This window comes from Meleagris gallopavo, chromosome 13 (assembly GCF_905368555.1).
Source record: "Meleagris gallopavo chromosome 13, MGAL_WU_HG_1.1, whole genome shotgun sequence".
Classification (NCBI taxonomy): Eukaryota; Metazoa; Chordata; class Aves; order Galliformes; family Phasianidae; genus Meleagris; species Meleagris gallopavo.
This window is the reverse complement of record NC_139416.1, coordinates 12328710-12348122: the sequence shown is the minus strand read 5'-3', so window position 1 is coordinate 12348122 and position 19413 is coordinate 12328710. Positions and strand designations below refer to the sequence as shown.

At 33.8% G+C, this 19413-nt stretch overlaps 1 protein-coding gene across 3 annotated transcripts in view; it reads right to left on the bottom strand.

The window, feature by feature from the left end:
- CDH8 (cadherin 8) overlaps positions 1–19413 on the bottom strand; it is a 125044-nt gene that overhangs the window by 33097 nt on the left and 72534 nt on the right. Inside the window, exons 7-9 of one of the 3 annotated variants that reach the window (XM_085234902.1) lie at positions 16919–17059; positions 7777–7782; positions 553–664 (exon numbers count right to left, since the gene is read on the bottom strand). In XM_085234902.1, coding sequence (XP_085091028.1) covers positions 553–664; positions 7777–7782; positions 16919–17059 — 259 coding nt within the window. Of the gene's footprint in view, positions 1–552; positions 675–7776; positions 7783–16912; positions 17060–19413 lie in introns of all 3 variants that reach the window. The other 2 variants (XM_085234901.1, XM_085234900.1) reach the window with 2 other exon arrangements.

Below are 19413 nucleotides of genomic sequence, written 5' to 3'. Positions count from 1 at the left end.
TACTTTAAACTCAGTTACAAATCACTTGACTTTCCATCAAACTCTGTTTGGCTTTCCTGATTTCTTTTTTCTTCCCAATTATCTTAGAAAAGTGAGTAAGACTTAGATAGACAGTGATTATAACTAAGATATAGGCAAGGGAAAATGGTTTGATTGTTTTAAGCATTACTCCTAAATTATATATGGGACAAGCAGCAATCTAGTTCATTCCCTGAGATTCAGGCTGGATTACACTTTTAGCTATTAAACTACATGAACTTATGAAGTGATGAGCTCCATCAAAAATACTGGAAACAGGGGAAGCTTACAGACACTCAGCATTTTTTCTGGATATTGTCTCAAGATACCAACCTTTACCTTAAAAAACATATATGTTCATATACAAAGCGATGTAGCAGGGAATATGATTATAGATATATCTTAAAGGAATGTTAACAGTTACCATGAACAAATAGGCACATATTTTTAGATTAAAGATAAAATGACAGGGAGAAACTGCACCCCACTCTAACACTCTAAATTATACAACATAAAAAACATGGAGATATTTACTTGTCCAGGCTTCCCATTCTCACATAAAAAGGCTTCATGCTCTGATGCAAACTCAGGAGCGTTGTCATTTACATCAAGAACTTTGATAGTAACAGGCACCCGGGACACTTGACTGTGGTTCCCTAAGAAAAGAAATCATAGCATAAAAGGTAAGTATATTTTATTTGGGTTTTATATATAAATTCTTAACTAGAAACCATATTCTTTCTGTCCTTCCTTAATTGAGTTGTCTTATCTGTAATGATGTGACTGATCTGTAATGATGTGACTTGTAGTTGGAGCATGAGATAAAGAAGAATGGCCAGTATCTTGTGGCTGAAAAGAATAAATACATCCCTACTGCAAACAGTATTTGTTGGAGATTATCTCCATGAAGACCTTTCTTGGACTAAATTGGTAAGATTTTTCTTTGATGCAGTTTGTATTGTTTTATTGATAAAGTCCATTATACATGGAAAAAGGAAAGGCTGTAAACAACATAGATTTATTTCTTTGTTTATCTTTCACAGAGCACAGAACGCTTTACTCTATTAGTTGTTCTGACTGCACATCTATTATTTCTCCATTATAAATACTATTAATGTGAAAACACACAGCGAGAAAGAAACTGCAGATTGACATAGGTAAAACTAGATTGTACTTTGGATAAGTGGAGTGTTTTGATTCATCTCCAGCTATCCAAGAAAATGACCTATGAACTTCTTTCTTCACCAAAGTAAAGTCTCATAATTTGTAGTGTAAAGCTATTTTGCGTAAAGAGTTTTTTTTTCATTGCAGAGTAGAATAATCTTATTAAGCTGTAAGGAAAGAAAAGCTAAAGCAACAGTTCACATTCCACTTTGAATAAATTTCACAGTCACATTCTAGTATCTTTCCTCCAGTTCAATATAATCATTCTAAGGGATTATTAATAAATATTTTAGATTTTATGATTTTTCTTCAAAAAACAAATACACAAATTCCTTTTAAACGTAGGTGATCAGCTGATCTGAAGACTCAAGAAATGTTCTATAGGACATGCATACATTTACAAGTAATCCAATCCTAGTTTCAAAATCCATCTCTTAGTGAATATTATTTTACAAACGCAATATCTTGCAGTTCTAATAATTGCATACTGCAATTCTAATAATTGCATATTGCAAATTAAACTGTAGGTTGGACTTGTTATTTAACTATATGCTTTTGCCTGAATTGTTGCCGCTCCTGCATTAAGTCAGGCTGTATGTACAGTAGTGACAACTTAGCAATCCATTTGGGTTCTAGTCTCTGGCAGTGCAGAAATAGCTTAGGAGAAGACAGCATTAATTTTGGGGGGCAAAAGTTGCTATTGATTTATACTCAATAGAACTGTAAAAATAATTGTTAAAAAATAGAAGTAGCTAGGCTATGCCAGTGGGCTGGAGGTGTGATGTGACTTGTAGCAGCTCTAACATTTGTAGAGGTGACTAAAGGAAGAACCACAGAATACATTGTGTACTTTTTGTGGTTTTGATTTAAGTTAACTGTACTGTAACCTAAGCATATCCTACCTCTTGCGTCCTTTTTTTCCTTGTATGTTAAAACAAGACATTATTTTGAGGCTTCACTCATAAATCTAAGTTTGTGTAAATTTCAATATCTCTAATAACATTAATTTTAAATAATATAAAATTCCCTATTTCAAAAGAATAAAATCACACTATCACAAATGTACTAGTGCTACAAGCAAGGTCTATATATTTTCTAGATAGATGGAAATACACAAATTCTACCCATGTAGGATATGGAAGATTACAAGGCATCAAATTTTAAATGCTTTCTAGTCATAGGACTCACAAGTTTTAATTTAGAAAGAGATGTGTCACAGAAGAAAAAGAAATCCCTATCAAAATACTGTAAGAGTAATACTTATGTCAGTTTCACATGATATGATTTTCTTTATTAACAGGTGAAGTGAGCGTATATGCCATCAAATAAACGCTAATATGCAAATCAAGAAACTTAAAATATAAAACACTTTATCAAATCTTGATAAAAATACAGACTATGAAATCTCTAGCTTATCAGAATTCTAAGCACAAGTGTCATATTTAAACACTAAAGATTTGCTTTTATCTAAATTAAAGAAATGATGGCATTTCAAATTTTAAAGACATTACAGAGAAATGTAATTAATTAGATAAGCTTCTAAAGAAATTATTCATGTCTCTTATGACTGCCCCCAAAATGTTTGTCTTTCATCAGAAATACAAACATTAAATTTAAAGATATATTATAATTAGAAACTTGATGAGAATTCATTTAAAAAATTAATTTACTAAACACAAGTGAGACCCAACGGGTTTGGAAATGTCTGAACAAGGGGATATCCACTACCTATTAGGGTTCTGGTGACTATGATGAAGTTTATTGCTGAGAAAGAGAGGGAAATCTTATCTACTGCTTGTACTGCCCACCACACTGAATACATCACATTATTTTGTCACTGTAACATTTTCAATAATTATTCACTTCATGCTAAATGAAAAGTAACTAATAATTTAATAAGAATCACAGTAAATCAAAAATCACCCCAAGTATACGTATTATGGCAAGTAATGACCAAACACTGACAAGACGAAATGTTTTCAACTGCCTGTTTTCAAACTTAAAATGACTGCAAAGTTCGAAGCAGTAAAACACTTTGAGAATTTCAACCAATTCCACTGAAGCAGACTGATGCATTAGTTTCACAAAAACAAGGTCAAATATCCCTCTAGTTTTATGGTTTTGCTGCTCTCTTTTCTTTATGTTTTAATAAAAAATATACAGAAATAAAATATGTATCCATTATGCTGCAGCTGAAGACAATTCCCCTTCACTTGTTGTGGCCCAGGCAAGCAAAAAGGTTGGAAACCTGTTATGTAAAGCATACACCTACATATTCCCAGCAGTGAATGAAGAAAGAGAATGCTAGATCCTTGCCATAGTATATAGCCTGTCTTCACACTGATCAGTATTCAGTGCTCAAAGTCAGTTATATTCTAAAATAATGACAAAATTAAATTTCACTTATTTTTTAAAATTTAATATCTTGTTTGTTTGTTTGTTTTTCCATTGATCCACAAAGTCATCAGAATTAGACTAAATCATTCACTTCTCAGGTAGATTGTAAGCCTGGTTACTGAAGTTGCAAAGAGAATAAAGATAGAGACATTATCTCTTAACAAACTAACTGAATTTGTAAAGATTTCATCAGCTGTATTTATGGTGATGCACAACTTAGAGAACTACCTTTGGTCTTGCAAAACAAGTGCATCATTGGGACTGTCACCTGAGAAGCAAATGCTTGGTTTGAAAGTTAAGAACATTGTGGTGAAACATCTAAAAATATTAAGCATATCTATATTTAATAGTCACTGGTCTTAAAAAGCAGTGCTCATTAAGAAACAGAATTATTGTCTGCCAAAATAATGTAAGTTTATCATTTATTTAACAAAAAGAAATCCAGTTTGATCCACTTTTCCCTCATTTAATTAAAGCACCCAAAATCACATCAAGGTTCTCTTTAAAAAGTCATAAACTGCCTTGCATTTTAAGTAAAATTAAGTATCTGTATAGAAGTAGATTCTTGCAGAATAACACATATTTTATTAGTATTATCATCATCATATGGCTTGGAAATGGTTATTTCATGCTTCTCTGATTCAGTGAAATTTCTACTCTAATAATATTTTAAATTAGAAGTCCCAGTTCTCACAGAGAAATCAAAACAAAATCTGAATCACTGACTTAATAAAAACAACAGCACTTGCTTTATATCTCTCATACTTCAAACTTATTAAGTTGTATTTTAACTGTTCTGTTCCCCAAGCTTTTATCAAAATTTTATCCAATGACATTAGTAAGGCAATCTAAATGCAGGACAAATTTATCTTCCCTTTATAAGTTGTTGCTTTCTTTGTGCAATCCTTTATCTCTGTAATACTGCAGCTTATACAATTCTTTTGCCATACAAAACTGGCAAGTCTAACTTCAAGTATCCTAAGAAGCAGAGATGATACTGTAAAACAGAAATTTTATTTGTGTTGATGTTTAACTGTAGAAATCACATACTGCAGTAAAAACTGTGCTCATTTGTCTGAAGTGTTGCGTAATGATCTGATTCAAAAGAGATTGACTGCCTGAAACAGACTCTGAAATCGTCAGGAAAAAACAACAGTAATTGGCATCATTTCTTTTAAAAAGAACAGACCATAAGTTATTTCTCAATTAGGATAAAATGTAACCACCAAAGCATAAAACAAACAAACAAATGGGTCTCCATGAAGATTGCAAACCTCTCAAAAAATTCTTAAATTCTTAAGGAACAAGAAAATACTGAGAGTTGTTGAATATCCATATAAGCATAGAACATATCAGTGCATAGTAGAATGGCTTCTCTATAAGAAGCTGAGACAAGAAACAAGCTCTTCTTCAAAATTAATCCTCAGTTTATATTTATTTCAGCACACTGGGACATACTAGATGAGTACAGATTGTGGTGAATCTCTGTATGTACAAGTGTGTAGGAGGGAGGGAGAAAGAAAAAGATGTGAAACATATTTATCAGATTTGTTCCATAAGTCATTCTTTGGAAGAAAAATAACAATGGCGTTCAAAAGTTTCGCCGCCTTTCGATTGATCCATCAATTTATTTCTTATGGTCTCCAAAACAAAAAAAGAATAAATCAAGAGCAAAGCTACATTAAATTCTGCTTCTATTTCAGCACTTATAAATTGTTGCAAGTTTCACCAAGGACTTGCTCAACACCTCTATCTCCTTCGTTTCTGTTCACTTTTCTACCTCTATGCCATGAAAAATAGTCAGAAAATGCATGTTCTCACAACAAGGATGGCCACACACAGTGGCCACCCAGCTAACATGTGAGAAGTGTATTTTGACTGCATATTCTGGAAAGGACAAGGAGAAGGGGAAACAGGACAGAGCACATTTTCAAGTAAATGATTTCAACGCTGAATATACAGTTAAAAGGTTTCCAGAGCTCAATAACTCCATCTGTAAAGACTGACTAAGTTAGGCCACCTACCTACTTTAATCAATACGTAGATGTATTATTTGGGATAAAAGGCCATATTACTCTTTAGGCTTGCTGCTAACACAAAAACAGAGTAAAATTTCTGTGATAGATGCAAAAGCCATGACAGAAAATGTTACTTATAGAAATTCATATTATTCAGGCCTTGCTCAGACAAAGTCTTCACTTTCATTTTCTGTGGGCTTTTTTTTTTTTTTCATGTAAGACAAAAATTATTTAATATAGCCCATAACAAATAGAAAATTTGAAGCAGTTACCATGAATTTGCAGAAAAATGAAACGTCTGCAAAAAGACAAACAGATCATTTTCTTATTTGTGACATTCACCTAATCCAGCGCAGAGTTCTCTGCTTGCTCTTTAGTAGCCAAATAACTCAAACTGACTGCATTTGTATTTGTTTTTCCCTTTCACTTCAAGGTCTGATTTCACGTCTGCTGAGGTTAATCAGCTCTCTTCTATTCTGGAATCTTAATCCAGTCCTTATGTTTAATTACATTTCCTTACATTCCATAACATTACCTATTTCCTACATTTTAAATAATATAAGATTTAAAACTTAAATACAATTTAAATTAAAACCAGGACCTCAACTGGGTACTTTGTTAATTTCAAAAATTTATGAAACTGTATCCTCTGTATCAAAAATGCTTTTTAAAATATTCGTATATTATTTTCATATAGACACAATATGTATTGATGGAATCGGTTAGCTCCCATTTTGCATAACTGAAGGTAGGCTATAATTTGATATTCAAATGCAACCTCTTTGTTACTTTTCATACCAATAAGCTGTGCAGTTATTCAGCAGCCTTAGTTACTCCATAATTACCTCTGATCCTCAGTAAATTGAAAGATCCATTTGCAAAACTGGGAAATGTTCATAATTTTTTGTAGAAGTACTATATTTTGGTTGGTGTGTATGAATGGTATTGTATTCTTTGAATGCACAGAGATAGATCAAAAAGCCTTGAGAAGGGAAAACTAGCTTAGAACAGCAAAACTACACTCAAATGTAGTTTACAGCTGTGAAGAGGGTCTCTTCTAGCAGAACCCTAGCTATAAAAGGAAAGCAAAAAACATCACTTTGTTTAAATTTAGCCATGCAAGTTAAGAGAGGAAAGTTTGCACTGCTGCAGTGTGTCAGAGAAAAGAGGTCATGTTGAGCTACAATTTCGTCCTTAAAGGAGCTGAAGTAAACAACTCATACAAAACTAAATTGTATTCAGCTAAGAGCTGGAGGGAACAACTCTCCAGCATATCCAACAACCCAGAAATTCAAATTTCAGGTTATTATAAATCACACTGAATGGTGATCTCCCTTAAATCACCATATTTGTGTTTCAAAAAATCCAGTGAAAAATCACCTCTATTTTTTCTCAGACTTTGTAATGAAGTAGACTAAGTAAATAGTAGATGTACTAGGTAACATGAGTCCTCATTACATGTAATCTACATACTGCATAACAAGTGATTAGACTGCACTAGAGAAGCACTAGGAGAGAAGGGCAGTTATTAAAATTAGGGGAATAGAGAGGGGTAAGGCTTGAAAAGAGATTTAGAAGGGGCATCCTAATCAGGAACGGTAGCACCTTTTCAATATTTGAGTAGCAATTACGGGTACTCGTCTCTTGTCAGAAGCTCTGCTTGCAAGCAGTATGTCCTTAGAGACTGTACTTCTGCATATCTAATTTTGACCACAGTGAGCTTTATACTCACAGTGACACATAATCAAGATATATGTGACACATCAATATGAGTAAACAAATACATAATTCAAAATAAATTATTAGTATAGCTGCTTGAGCAGGTTGTATTTGAAGCTGCTACAGTCACATCAGGTATATGACAATGAAAACAATGTTGTTTTATTCACAGATCCTAAATAAATCCTGAAGAAAAAAAAAAAAAAGTACACTGCTAACATCCTTCCACCCACACATCTATCCAGAAACCACACTGAAACAAATGCTGGCAGAAAACAACCTGTATTTCTGATAGAGTATTGCATTTGTTGAAAATTATTTTTTCTGTTGAGAATGCAAGTCAGGCTGTAGATTGCAATTATGCCACTTTCAGTAAATTAACTGTGTTACATCTGTAAGTGGTGAACTGTTAAGGAGTACAGAAATTAAAAGTATGGTCTAAGGCTTAACAACTATTAACAGTGGACTTGCAAGCCATAAAGAAAGGCAAGCTAGAAATGTTTGAAGTTACATCGTTGTTTTTTTTTTTGTTTCTTCAAAAGCAATGTAAATAAAAGAAAAATCAAGTTTATTTAACATTATAAGTCACTTCAAGAATAAGCAACAGCAAAACTAACCGCAACTGTGATCTCTGGATGCATCTGCAACTTAGTAGGACAATTTTACAGTCCTATAATTGTAACAGAAGGCAGAGCCCACTATAGGCTTCTGAAAAGTTGTTTTTCTTCATTCACCATCTACCAGTAAGGACAGAGAGGCAGACAACAGGAAACCACATCTTTCTGCTACCTGTATTACATAAACTGCCAATAGCAACAACACAATGGAAATGCTGCTAGATCTTTGCTTCTTATAGATCACTACACCAGAAACTAATTAAGATTTCAGAACTTCTGAGGCAGTGTAATGAGTAAATTGTTGCTAGGAAGTTGTAAGTTTTCATTTCTAAATATCACATTGAGATGTCCAGAAAATATGGTACTACTTTGTAACTGAATAGGATCAGTCTCAAAAAACAAACCGCCAAACAGGCTGGAAGCAAACTGAAGAAAAGTTTAAGATGAAACAAATGTACAGTGGCATGATTTGCTTGATTCCAAGTTAATCAAGAGAGTTGTGCTAGCATAGAAGAGTCAGGAATCTGGCCCACACTTTAGAGCAATTACATTGTTAATATGCTAATACATCATGCATATTAAAATGTTATAAAATATTGACTCAGATATGCAAGGTCTTATTGTCAATTATAATTAGCTTTGAAATGTTATAATGATTAGCAGCAATAATAACAACAATAAGCAGAGTGATTGAGAACGTTTGGAATATTTGGGGATTTTTATTTTAAATGATTTCATGATTAAAGCATAATAATTAATAGTTTAAATTAAATCCCTCTCTTTCTTACTGTTAGACAAAACATCAAAATGCTTTAATAAAAGTTTTTATCAAACATGTCTTTATTACAGAAGTATTTAAATTTCATCATTTTCAGAGCTCATATTTATTTCTTAGCCGTGCTATTCATTGACTTTATATTTCCTTCATGGATAAAACTTTGCTAGATGTGCTGATATTAAATCAGGTTCAGAATTAAACAATTTTTACTTGCACATCAATAACAAAAAGATCTCACATATAACATATCAGTATGTATCTTTACAAATCCTCTGTTTTTCAGTCTGACACCATCATTGCCATTCAGCAACTTCACTAGGAACTCAAATCATGCTTCCCTGACTCTTTATTCTAGGAAAAAAAAAAAAAAGAAAAAAAGTTCTTAAAGAAGATTGACTAAAGCAAGTCTACTCAAAAACCTCTACTCTGACTTACTCTCATACTTCAGTCTTACAGGGAAAAAAAAATAGATGATAGTCACATTATGCTTAGAAGTAATAAATCAGTTCTTATCAAACTAGAAGAATACTGCACATGCTTTTTAAGAGGAATAATACTTGCTAGAACTAAGATATCTAGACCTGAAAACAAAAATGAAAGAAACTAGACTCTTGATGCAGATCTCTCTATCCTTCTTATATTCACCACCTCTTCAATTTTTCGTCTTTTTAATTACTCAGATGCTATATTTGCAGTTCTTTTCTCTGAAATCAGAGGTTACAATCTTTTATTTTGTTCCTCATACCTGAATTTTAATTCTATATCCTAAACTAATGAGTCTACTTTATATACAGATTGTTTCATTAGTGCCCTCCTTTGCTATTCATATTCCTTCATAATACAGCCACTCCCATACTATTATCCATGTGGATCCTATCTATTGCCATTCATGAGCTATGAAAAACACTGATGGGAAAACCTGCTGCATGTCTTAATGCACTTCAATAGCTAAGACCAGCAAACTATTTTACACATCATGCCATCCCTCCACTGACTAATTCTCTGCAACCCGCTATGGAACCTATGGAGCTCTGCGTAGTCCTGTATTTACACGCCAATGAATAAAAACAACATGCTGGACTCTGTCAGTGCAAAGATGATGCATTATCTTGTTTGAGTTCCAGTAAGTCAGAAAAAAAAAAAAAAAAGTGAAGTGAAAACGGTTAATATTCTTACTCAGAGTTTGGTGAGGCTGTGGCAGAGGCTGCCCAGAGAAGTTGTGGATGACCCATCCCTGGAGGATATCAAAGCTGGGCTAGGTGGGACCCTAGGAAGCCTGATCTGGTGGCTGGCATTCAGTCCAAGTCACCATTCACCTGTTTATACCTCCACAATGGCTTATTTCCTTATTTTTTTAAACTTACTGAAATTTATTCAGCTCTAAATTAGAAGCAATTATATAATACACCAAAGTAACCCTTTAAAATGTTGGAATTATTGCAAAGAATGCCTATAGTCATTTTTACAATAAAAGGCTAAATAAAATAAATGAAAGCATGAGCAAAGGTTTTCATGGCATTTAAATACATCATAGCTGAAGGCTTATTCTAAAGAGTAATTATGTCTCTTTTCCTTTTTAATTATTGCCTTTGTATTTTTTAAGGTAATATAAAATGTAGATAACTTTATTAGAGCATGTGCTGGGCGATGACTCAATTATTGCATTTATATTCTTGGTAAACCATAAAAAGTCTTCTTGGCTTTATGCCCTTTCCCATTACGTGATAAAATTGCCTCATACTTCTTCATTTCAAAAGAATGCAGTTGGTATATGGGTAATTACCTTTGTCAAATACAACCCACAGCTTTGTCCTTGAGATTCCTATTTTCCATGCTTGGAAAATATTTTATATGGTCAAATCACCATTTCCATTTCAAGATTTTGTCTTTATTTTCATCCTCTGATTTGATTAATAATTCACCGGAATTTCCACTAGTTGGGGCAGCTCTGATTCTTTGCCAAACATTTTGGTGGAGGGAGATGGACATAACAAGCCAGCGGCATGAGTTTTGTTTGGCAAGCATAGCTGAATAACAAGGGTCGCTTGATATAAGCAGTCAATCAACATCAAAATAATAGCTCCACGACTACATTGTCTGGAGTGTAAGGAAAACAGAAATTCAATTAAAAACCCTCATTCATAGATTAACAACTTGGCTAAAAGGATTGCTTTAGGCTAACAAATATCTTCTCCAATGCAGTTCTGCATTAGGCTTGGAATTGCCCTGGTGACTGATTTGCTCATGTCTGTGCATGTGTGAGAAAAGAGACATTCTGGAAGAGCCTTTGTGTAACCTGATGAAACAGCTCAAATGGATGCACATTTCATCCCTCTATCTCCTGCTATATCTGAAAAGGCTGGAGTCTATACTAATTATAAAAGAACTTGTCTATGCTTGAATATGCTCACAGTGGTGTATCTCATAAACTGTTACAGAGATTTGGTCTGAATGCAATCGAAGAAATCCAGTACTGCACATGGTCAGAAGGTTGGGAAGAAAACACCAGTCTCAAACAGTCCACTCAGTGCTACACCAGAAAGCTTGGGAAATTTAAAGGTATCATCATTTAGTTCTCTGTAGAGTTTGTTAGCTATGATTTCTGTCACTTGTTGGTGTGCTTTTCACAAATCTCACAGGCTACAAACTGAAATATGTTTAGAAGATTCTTCTAGTTAAATCTGTGATATTATTCAATAAATTTCCACTGCGTAGTACACACATGCTTGAGAAAAGGATTACTTCACTTTTAAAAGAGAACTTTAGGTAAACAGGATGCAATCTAGCATATTAAAAAAAAAAAAAAGAATTAAATAGAATCCCGTATCAAGCAGATCTCAGATATAGTTTAAGAGGGATGAAAATGCAAATATCAGGATATTCATCTTTGAGTTGGAGGAATATTAATGCAGTTGTATTATGTTACTAATACACATCTCTCTTGCCTAAGTTAGCTCTTCAGGGATAAGTCTTGGTTTTAGTTTCAAACTACATTACTTCTCCACTTACTGTTGCTCTTGATATATCTATTAACTAGAAATCACTGAAGTATAGGGTATTCCTTACTATTAATGAGTAACACAGTGAGGACACTGAGGAAATATCCTCAATGTAGTTGTTAATGGAAATGGGAATCCATGGAGATGGAGGCATAAAGTTGACAGAGTATAATTACTATATGCTTTGTGCGTGTATGACAATTTGATAGCTTGAATGATCTGAATGAACTCCATTCAGAATCTGTGCAAACTGTAGCAAAAATGTTCTAATAAATAAATCATGTCTATTTGATTTTCCTTTAGTAGCTGAGAACCATTGACAACACATAACTCCATAAGTACTGCAAAACCTATATGAGAACCTGAGAGAATACTGAGGAGGTTAGCTCAGCTTGAACTCTGCTCCGCTTCGCTGCCCAGCAAAATTGCCAACTAGTTAATGCAAGCAACACAAGCATGTCAATGTGAACAGTAGTTACAGCTATAATTGTACCTTATACAAACTAAAAACTGTATTTATGTGTTCAGATGAATAGGCTTACATATGACTATATGGATTCTCACTTTTCTAGACTTTCCTGAATGTCAGAAATTCAATTTAAAAAAAGTACAAATAATAAAAATGTGATATGCCCTTGTGGACATACATACATTTTAAAAAAAAGACAACGAAAGAAATGTCTGTAAGTAAATCATTCATACTTACTGCACTGCAATTCAGACTCTCAGAGAATACATTTGTATGCCCATAGATTTGTTCTCTGTTCGGGACTTAGCTCCAGAGGGCCCAAACATAAGAGAAGCAGATTCAGCCCTGACTTACAAAGCAAGGCTATATCCATTCATCGCTCCCTCAAGCATCCAGATGAGAAAACCTCACAACTGTGGCAAACAACTTTAAGCTCCTCAGCCTTCAGTCATATAAGTCCTAACCACATAACAACAACAAAAAATCTCATTAATTCAGTATTTAAAATCCAATCAGTGTCAGAAAACCAAGTTCACCTCTCATATCCACAGATCAAAAGGTATGTTCCAAGGAAGAGTCATTTTGCCAATGAGCCTGTTTCAAATCTGCTGTGATCTCCTAGATACTCACACTGTAGACTCATTCAGCAGAGTAAACTTGGCTGCATGCCAATGTAGAAAGAAAATTTAAGAATCAATTCAAAGGTTTAATAATTTTGGATATCTCTCTTGCAATAAGCATTAATCTGTGGATTTCTTCAGTGAATTCTAAGTTGTATTTCAGAGTGATTTTTCAAAGAGGTCAAGGTTCTTTTAACATTCTCTTTTCTTACCAATTCTGTGATATAATTCATCCATATAATGGCGTCACTACATGGCCAGAGAGGAAAAAATTCAAACTAAAAGAAGATAATATTAATTTAAATATATAATGAAGAATGTAAGCATTAACTTACATTAAATATGGAGATCAGTGACGAGTGGTGCCCCTCAGGGGTGAGTACTATGGCCCTTTAATATCATCATCAATGATATCATCAGTGGGGTCAAGTGCACAAAAAAAGTATGGCCAGTAGGTCAAGGAAGGTGCTCCTGCCCTCTGCTTTGAGCTGGTGAGACCTCACCGGGAGTACTGTGTCCAGATGTGTTGTCCTCAGGAGACACATGGATCTGCTGGAGCGCATCCAGAGGAAGACCACAAAAAATGATCCAAGGGATGGCACACCTCTACAAGGCAGACTGAAAGAGCTGAGGCTATTCAGCATGGAGAAGAGAAAGCTCTTGGGAGACCTGATAACGGCCTTTCATTATATAAGCGAGGGCTATAAGAAAGTAGGGCGATAGACTCTTTAGCAGTGACTGTTGTGATAGGACAAAGGGAAATGGGTTCAAACTAAAACGGGAGTTTTAGACTCGTTATAAGGAAAAGATTTTTTATTATGAGGGTAATGAGGCACTGGCAAAGGTTGCACAGAGAGATGATAGATGCCCTATCCCTGCAGACACACAAGGTCAGGCTGGATGGGGCTCCGAGCACCTGACGGAGCTGTAGGTGTCCCTGTTTATTGCAGGGGAGTTGAACTAGATGACATTTAAAGGTTCCTTCAAACTCAAATATTCTATGGTTCTATACAATAAAAGTAACTAGAAACCACTTCACAGAGGCTAGAAGGTGTCTTCCAATGATGGGAAATTGCAAGCAGGGAAATGCCATCCCCCAAAATCTACCACTTTGCACAGGTCTCAGAATATGAAGGTAATACCAATAGCACAAATATATTTGAATTAGAGCTAGAAAGATGTTTGCCTGTGAATAGGAAATGTTCTTCTTGTAAATGAAAATAAACTAAATCACTTTTTTGCCTGCTAAATACTTACATTAAAAAGTCCCAATTAGCTCATACTTTCTGCTCCTAGTTTCTGCTTCTAGTTTTGCTAGACGAGGAAGGTTTAGATTACCTTTTGGGCACTCAGAAAGATTAAAATCAAGTAACATTTAAAATTATCTAAATCTTAACCTCTCCATCCTCAAGCTAAGTGAAAATGCAGAAATAATCTCAGTCCACCCAGACCAATCTCATCCACAAGATTCCAATTCGGGACAGTGGTTGAGGGTTGATACAAAAGAATAACTGTAAAGCTGACAGCAGAAAACTTCAAAAATCTTTCTTCTACTTAAGGCACAAATGTAGGTGCAGGCAATGTACCAGCACAAAGTTCCAAAAAAGTGATTTAAGTTTTGGCAATACTTGGTATCTATCTATGGAACTGTTGATAAATCAGGATGTATTCCCACCGTGATGGCAATCATGATGAAAAAAAAAATATCACTACTTATGATTGGTAAGCAGTTGTGATGGCAATGAAATGGTCCAATCATTGCCTGTATGAATAGAGATGAGCCCTGAACTGAACCTGGAAAGCAGCCTGGTTAGGAAGAGAAAATGCTCCTGTATGAATGATAGAGATATATTTATTTTTATGGGAGAGATAAGCAGTACATTAATATTACTCTCAGTAAAAGCATAGAGATGACACTGTTTGTATTTTCATTTGCTGCCTGTGTCTGCCTTTAACAGATTTCTGCTATTTTATAACAGAGAAGTGCTTATTACTGTGTTGTAAAAAAATGTGAAAATGACCATTTTACCCTGCTTTACAATTCTATGAACACATTTAGTTTCGGATCAGGAGTTTATAGTATTGTCTCTTAAAGAAGCAGACATAGCAGTCTATGAAATTCAGCCCTTGTATTATGTAAATGTCAGATAATCATATTAGGAATGTAAAAACAAAGCCAAAACAACAATAAAAACCCAACTCAATCAACTCAGTCATGAGCAGGAACTCAAAAGCTTAGCACTGGATTGGCATTATTATTTTCATAGCCAGTCTGAAAAGAAGCAATTTTACAACACTGATAGGTGTTGAGGCTCCAACAAAGTTTAATGATAAGGCTTATTTCTTGAATACAATAATAATTCTTAAATACAATTACATTTTTTTAATCTGAAGAACGCAGACTTCATTCTGATCTGACTTAGAAAAGTGGAATTCTGTTAACTTTGTTTTAGTACATGCATATATAGGAGGTCAAAGAAATGAATTGGATTAGTTTCTTGAAAAATTATTCTTTTTGTTTTTTCCTTTTCGGACTTTCGGAAGAAAATAAAATGTAAAGTTACTTCACTTTACATCTTTTGATGTCTCAAAAGATTTGAATTGCAGACTAATAATTCTTCTCTTGATGCTATTGGTAAATCCTACAATCTGATATTGCTTAAGTCTTGGGAAAACTGACATGGAGATTTTTATACCTTACTCCTTCAAAACTAGCTGAATTATTAAGTGGCTTGATGTCAACATGGGAATTGTTAAACCGCCAGTTTAAGAAAACTGGAGCTTGCTTTCTTTCTTTATGCAATTTAATTAACTGTCTTGCCTTGGCTTTCCTGCCAGTATTGTCACAAATTTATCAAGATAGTGTTTACCCATAAGATTTAAAATAATTATTGGGGCATTGTTGGTATTATGGCACTATTAGCAATGAAATGCTAGATTATTAAGGTAGAACACAGTTTACAGAGGTTATAAATGGAGAGCTTATTTCATATTCAGACATATCTCATATATACGTGCATTTCAGTTTTCCCTCACAGATTCCTAACATGTTTGTATCTAAAAGCAAGTACCATTGAGAAGTATGGAAAAAGTAATCATCCAGTATGGGCCAAGTAAGCACCTTTTATTCTCCCATTCATTCATACGTTCATAGGTACAGCACTATGATATTGAGCACTAAAAGATTTGGATCATAACACTATATACTCAAAAAAGATACTCTGGGTGAAAAGAAAGCATCAAAATCATTTTGTTTTCTATATGCAAGAATTAGCAGCACAGTTCATCAAGCTCTAAAGACAACTGTTCTTACAACAATGTGTCCAGTGTGCATGTTCATATGGGAATTATGCATATATATACTGATTGCTGAATAGATACTTTAGCAGGAATATTTTCTTAGTTTATGTTTCAGACAGATGACAGACCTACTTCCAGAATCTGTTTTTTGCTGCATTATGACTGCAAAATTTATAGTATAAAATATAGAGCTAATATTAATAATAAATTACGATGGCTTATCAAATCCTGCCAACAGCACAAATTAATCAAGAACTCTTCTTGATTACAAATCTAGGACCCATATTCCTAGGCAGGGTAACTCTCCTGCCTCATGACTTGGCTTGGGAATACTGATCAGTCTCAATAACGTGTGTTCTTGTCTACAGCTGTGTAATTTATTCATAGGCATCAAAGAGAGCTATTTTCATTCACCATTACCCATGTACTTAATCATTTATTGTATTGAAACAAAATATTTTTCAGTATAAAGAACCTCTGGGTTGAATCTATGCTCTACTTCCACAGTAGCAAAGCTTTATTTCTTCTGTCTTATAACTCACTGTGATGTTTTTTTCTTCATTTACCCTATAAAACCTCTACAAATGTCATCATGTATCTCTTCAAACTCTACATACTTTATTCACTGAAACAAACACAGTTTTGAAGAGCTAAAAGAAATGGATCTTCAGCAGAAATTAAGTTTTCTTATTAAAAAAAAAAAAAGTTGTACTTGAAAATTCAGTGTTTCACTTCTTACTGTTATATATTGTTTCCACTGCACAAACTATTAGAAGTAATGGCAAATAAAACCAACCAAACTCCAGTATATACAAATACTTACTAGTTTCAGTAGCTACAATCGTTATATTGTGCCACATATTTGTTTCTCTGTCGAGTGGTGTTGCCAAAGTTATTTTTCCATCTTCTGCATTAATGTTGAACTGCCTCTCAAGGTCAGTATGACGATCAATGGAAAACCTGCAAAATACACATCCCTGTAATCTACTTAATGAAGTTAATGAATCCATACAATCACAATGCATTTTATGGAGCCCCCCTGAGATCTGCAGTTTTATAGCCAAATGGATTGAAAAGCTCAATAGAATAATAATTTATAAGACAATATGACAAACTCAGACTAAAAAAATTATTAATTATTGCCCAAGGAGTGATTAGCCGTATGGAACCAGTATGAAGGTCATAAAATGCCCTCAGGTTCACTAGGTAACATCTTTGAAAGACAGTGCTGATCAAGAGTTAATTACATAATCCATCATATTTATTAGACAGTTTCTATGACATTTCACAGTAACTGCTGATAATTTCAACTGTAATGCATTAAGCACACAAAAATGGTGGACGTCATGGTTATTTTTAAAAAGGATGAAAAATATTACTTTAATAATAAATTTCAGATTAATGATGCATGAACTATTCACCAAACTAATTATTTGGTTACAAATCAAGTGGCTCCATGGGCAGAAGTCAGTCAGTGAATCACTGCTCTACCTGTAGAACACTTCAAATGCTGAAGAAGTGATTGTTTTATAGATTGACATCACTGATTTTTAAGAAAACAAATTTCCTCTGACAGATAGTCAGAGTTTGCAAATGTAAATTTCTAGGTAAACTATGCAGCCGAAACAGAGCCAAAGAATGTTGCATTTAGATGTTTGTGCAATGTGTTTGGTTAAATATAACTCACTTTCAAAAATTAGTTCAAAGTTATAGTTTAAATGTTTAAAGATTGTGTTTATTAGCAAGGCTAGCATAACCACACTGGTAAGATGTGATAGGACTTAAGAATGAAAACTCATTTAACTAGGAAGAGTGATTTGCTGCACACTGAAGTTTTCTGTTTAAACTATCAGAAGAACAAATTTTACTCATAAAAATGAGGTGTTTCATACAAAAGTATGATAAAAAATATGAAGTCTAATTTGAAGTGTGTGTGCCTAAAGCTAGGCACACACATATTTAGACATTCAAGTAAACTGATTTTCTAATGAACTTCACACATTCAGTACTCAACAGTTTAATACAAACTGTACTATCCTCAGCAGTTCTGAAAATGAGGTCACTTCTGTGGAGGAATAAAGCTGCAGGTGCCTAACCTTAGGCAATCATACTTGAAGACGTATCTTAACTTTACTTTAATGTCTCCTTAGTTCCTAGGTAAGTATTACAAGTGAAAACTGTGATTCTAGTAAAGTTAGTACAAAAAAAAAATCTTACAGAATTATATGTTTAAACTTACAGGTCTAAAATTTCATTCAAGAAAATTAGACAAAGACAGCAATTGAGATAATTATTTTTAAGATGTCATCACTTAAGCCTAATCTTTTAGTTCTTGCAGTTTATGTAAGGCTGCAGAAATGACTATCACAGCTCTGGTAACAAACTTTTATGAAATTCTTAATTCCATAAATGAAATAAAATATGAAATGCTTATATGCTGTTTAGTTGACCTGGGCTTGACGTAAATTTCATTAAGATAAGACACAATTTTTTCTCCAAGAAACTTTCATTCACAGTCTTCCTTGCAGTACATTTTCTGAAGTTACAGATGTGCGAGCATAACATCTGTGAGTTTGTTATATTGCACTTCATCTCATCCCAACAGTATGTATTCACAGTGCAAAAACAGCACTCGAAAATAAACTTTTGTAACATCAGTTACTCAGGTTTACAAGACCACGAAGAGGTAAAACCCTCTCCTGATTTCAATTTGATAAATATTTGGTACAAAATAAAATAAATTAAAACAAAATAAAAAATCTGCCAAGTCATAAACGTGGGAAAACTAATAATACATTTGCAGTTTCCTTTTCATGCTAATTGTATTATAACTCTTTTTAATGGAAGCGTATTATCAGATCCATAAGCTAAACATAAAATGTACATGTCTCTAAAAATGAGAGAAGAATATCTTGGGATATAATATCTGTTTTCAAATTGCCATAAAATCAGCACAAGTTATTGAGAAGTTTTAGTTAGTTTATGGATCTGGTATGGCAATTATAGGAACAATTCCAAAGTGGTTTAATGGAAGACTTAAAGTGATTCTTAGTCCTTCTGCACTACTAATACTGCTGTTATGACTTAGTTTGGTCTATTCTTTATTTGCACAAATGTAAATAAGAGCAGAAACTATTTTTGCTGCACCTACTGAGATTCAAATCAGAAGACTGCTACACTGTCAGTGTTTAATCACCACTGTTAATGACAGGCAGACAGGACATGCTACTTAGTGACAGATAAACGGCTGCGCTGTTAGGGAGGCAGAAAATATCGAATCTAGGTTTTTAAGGACTGCTGTGAATTACGAAAAT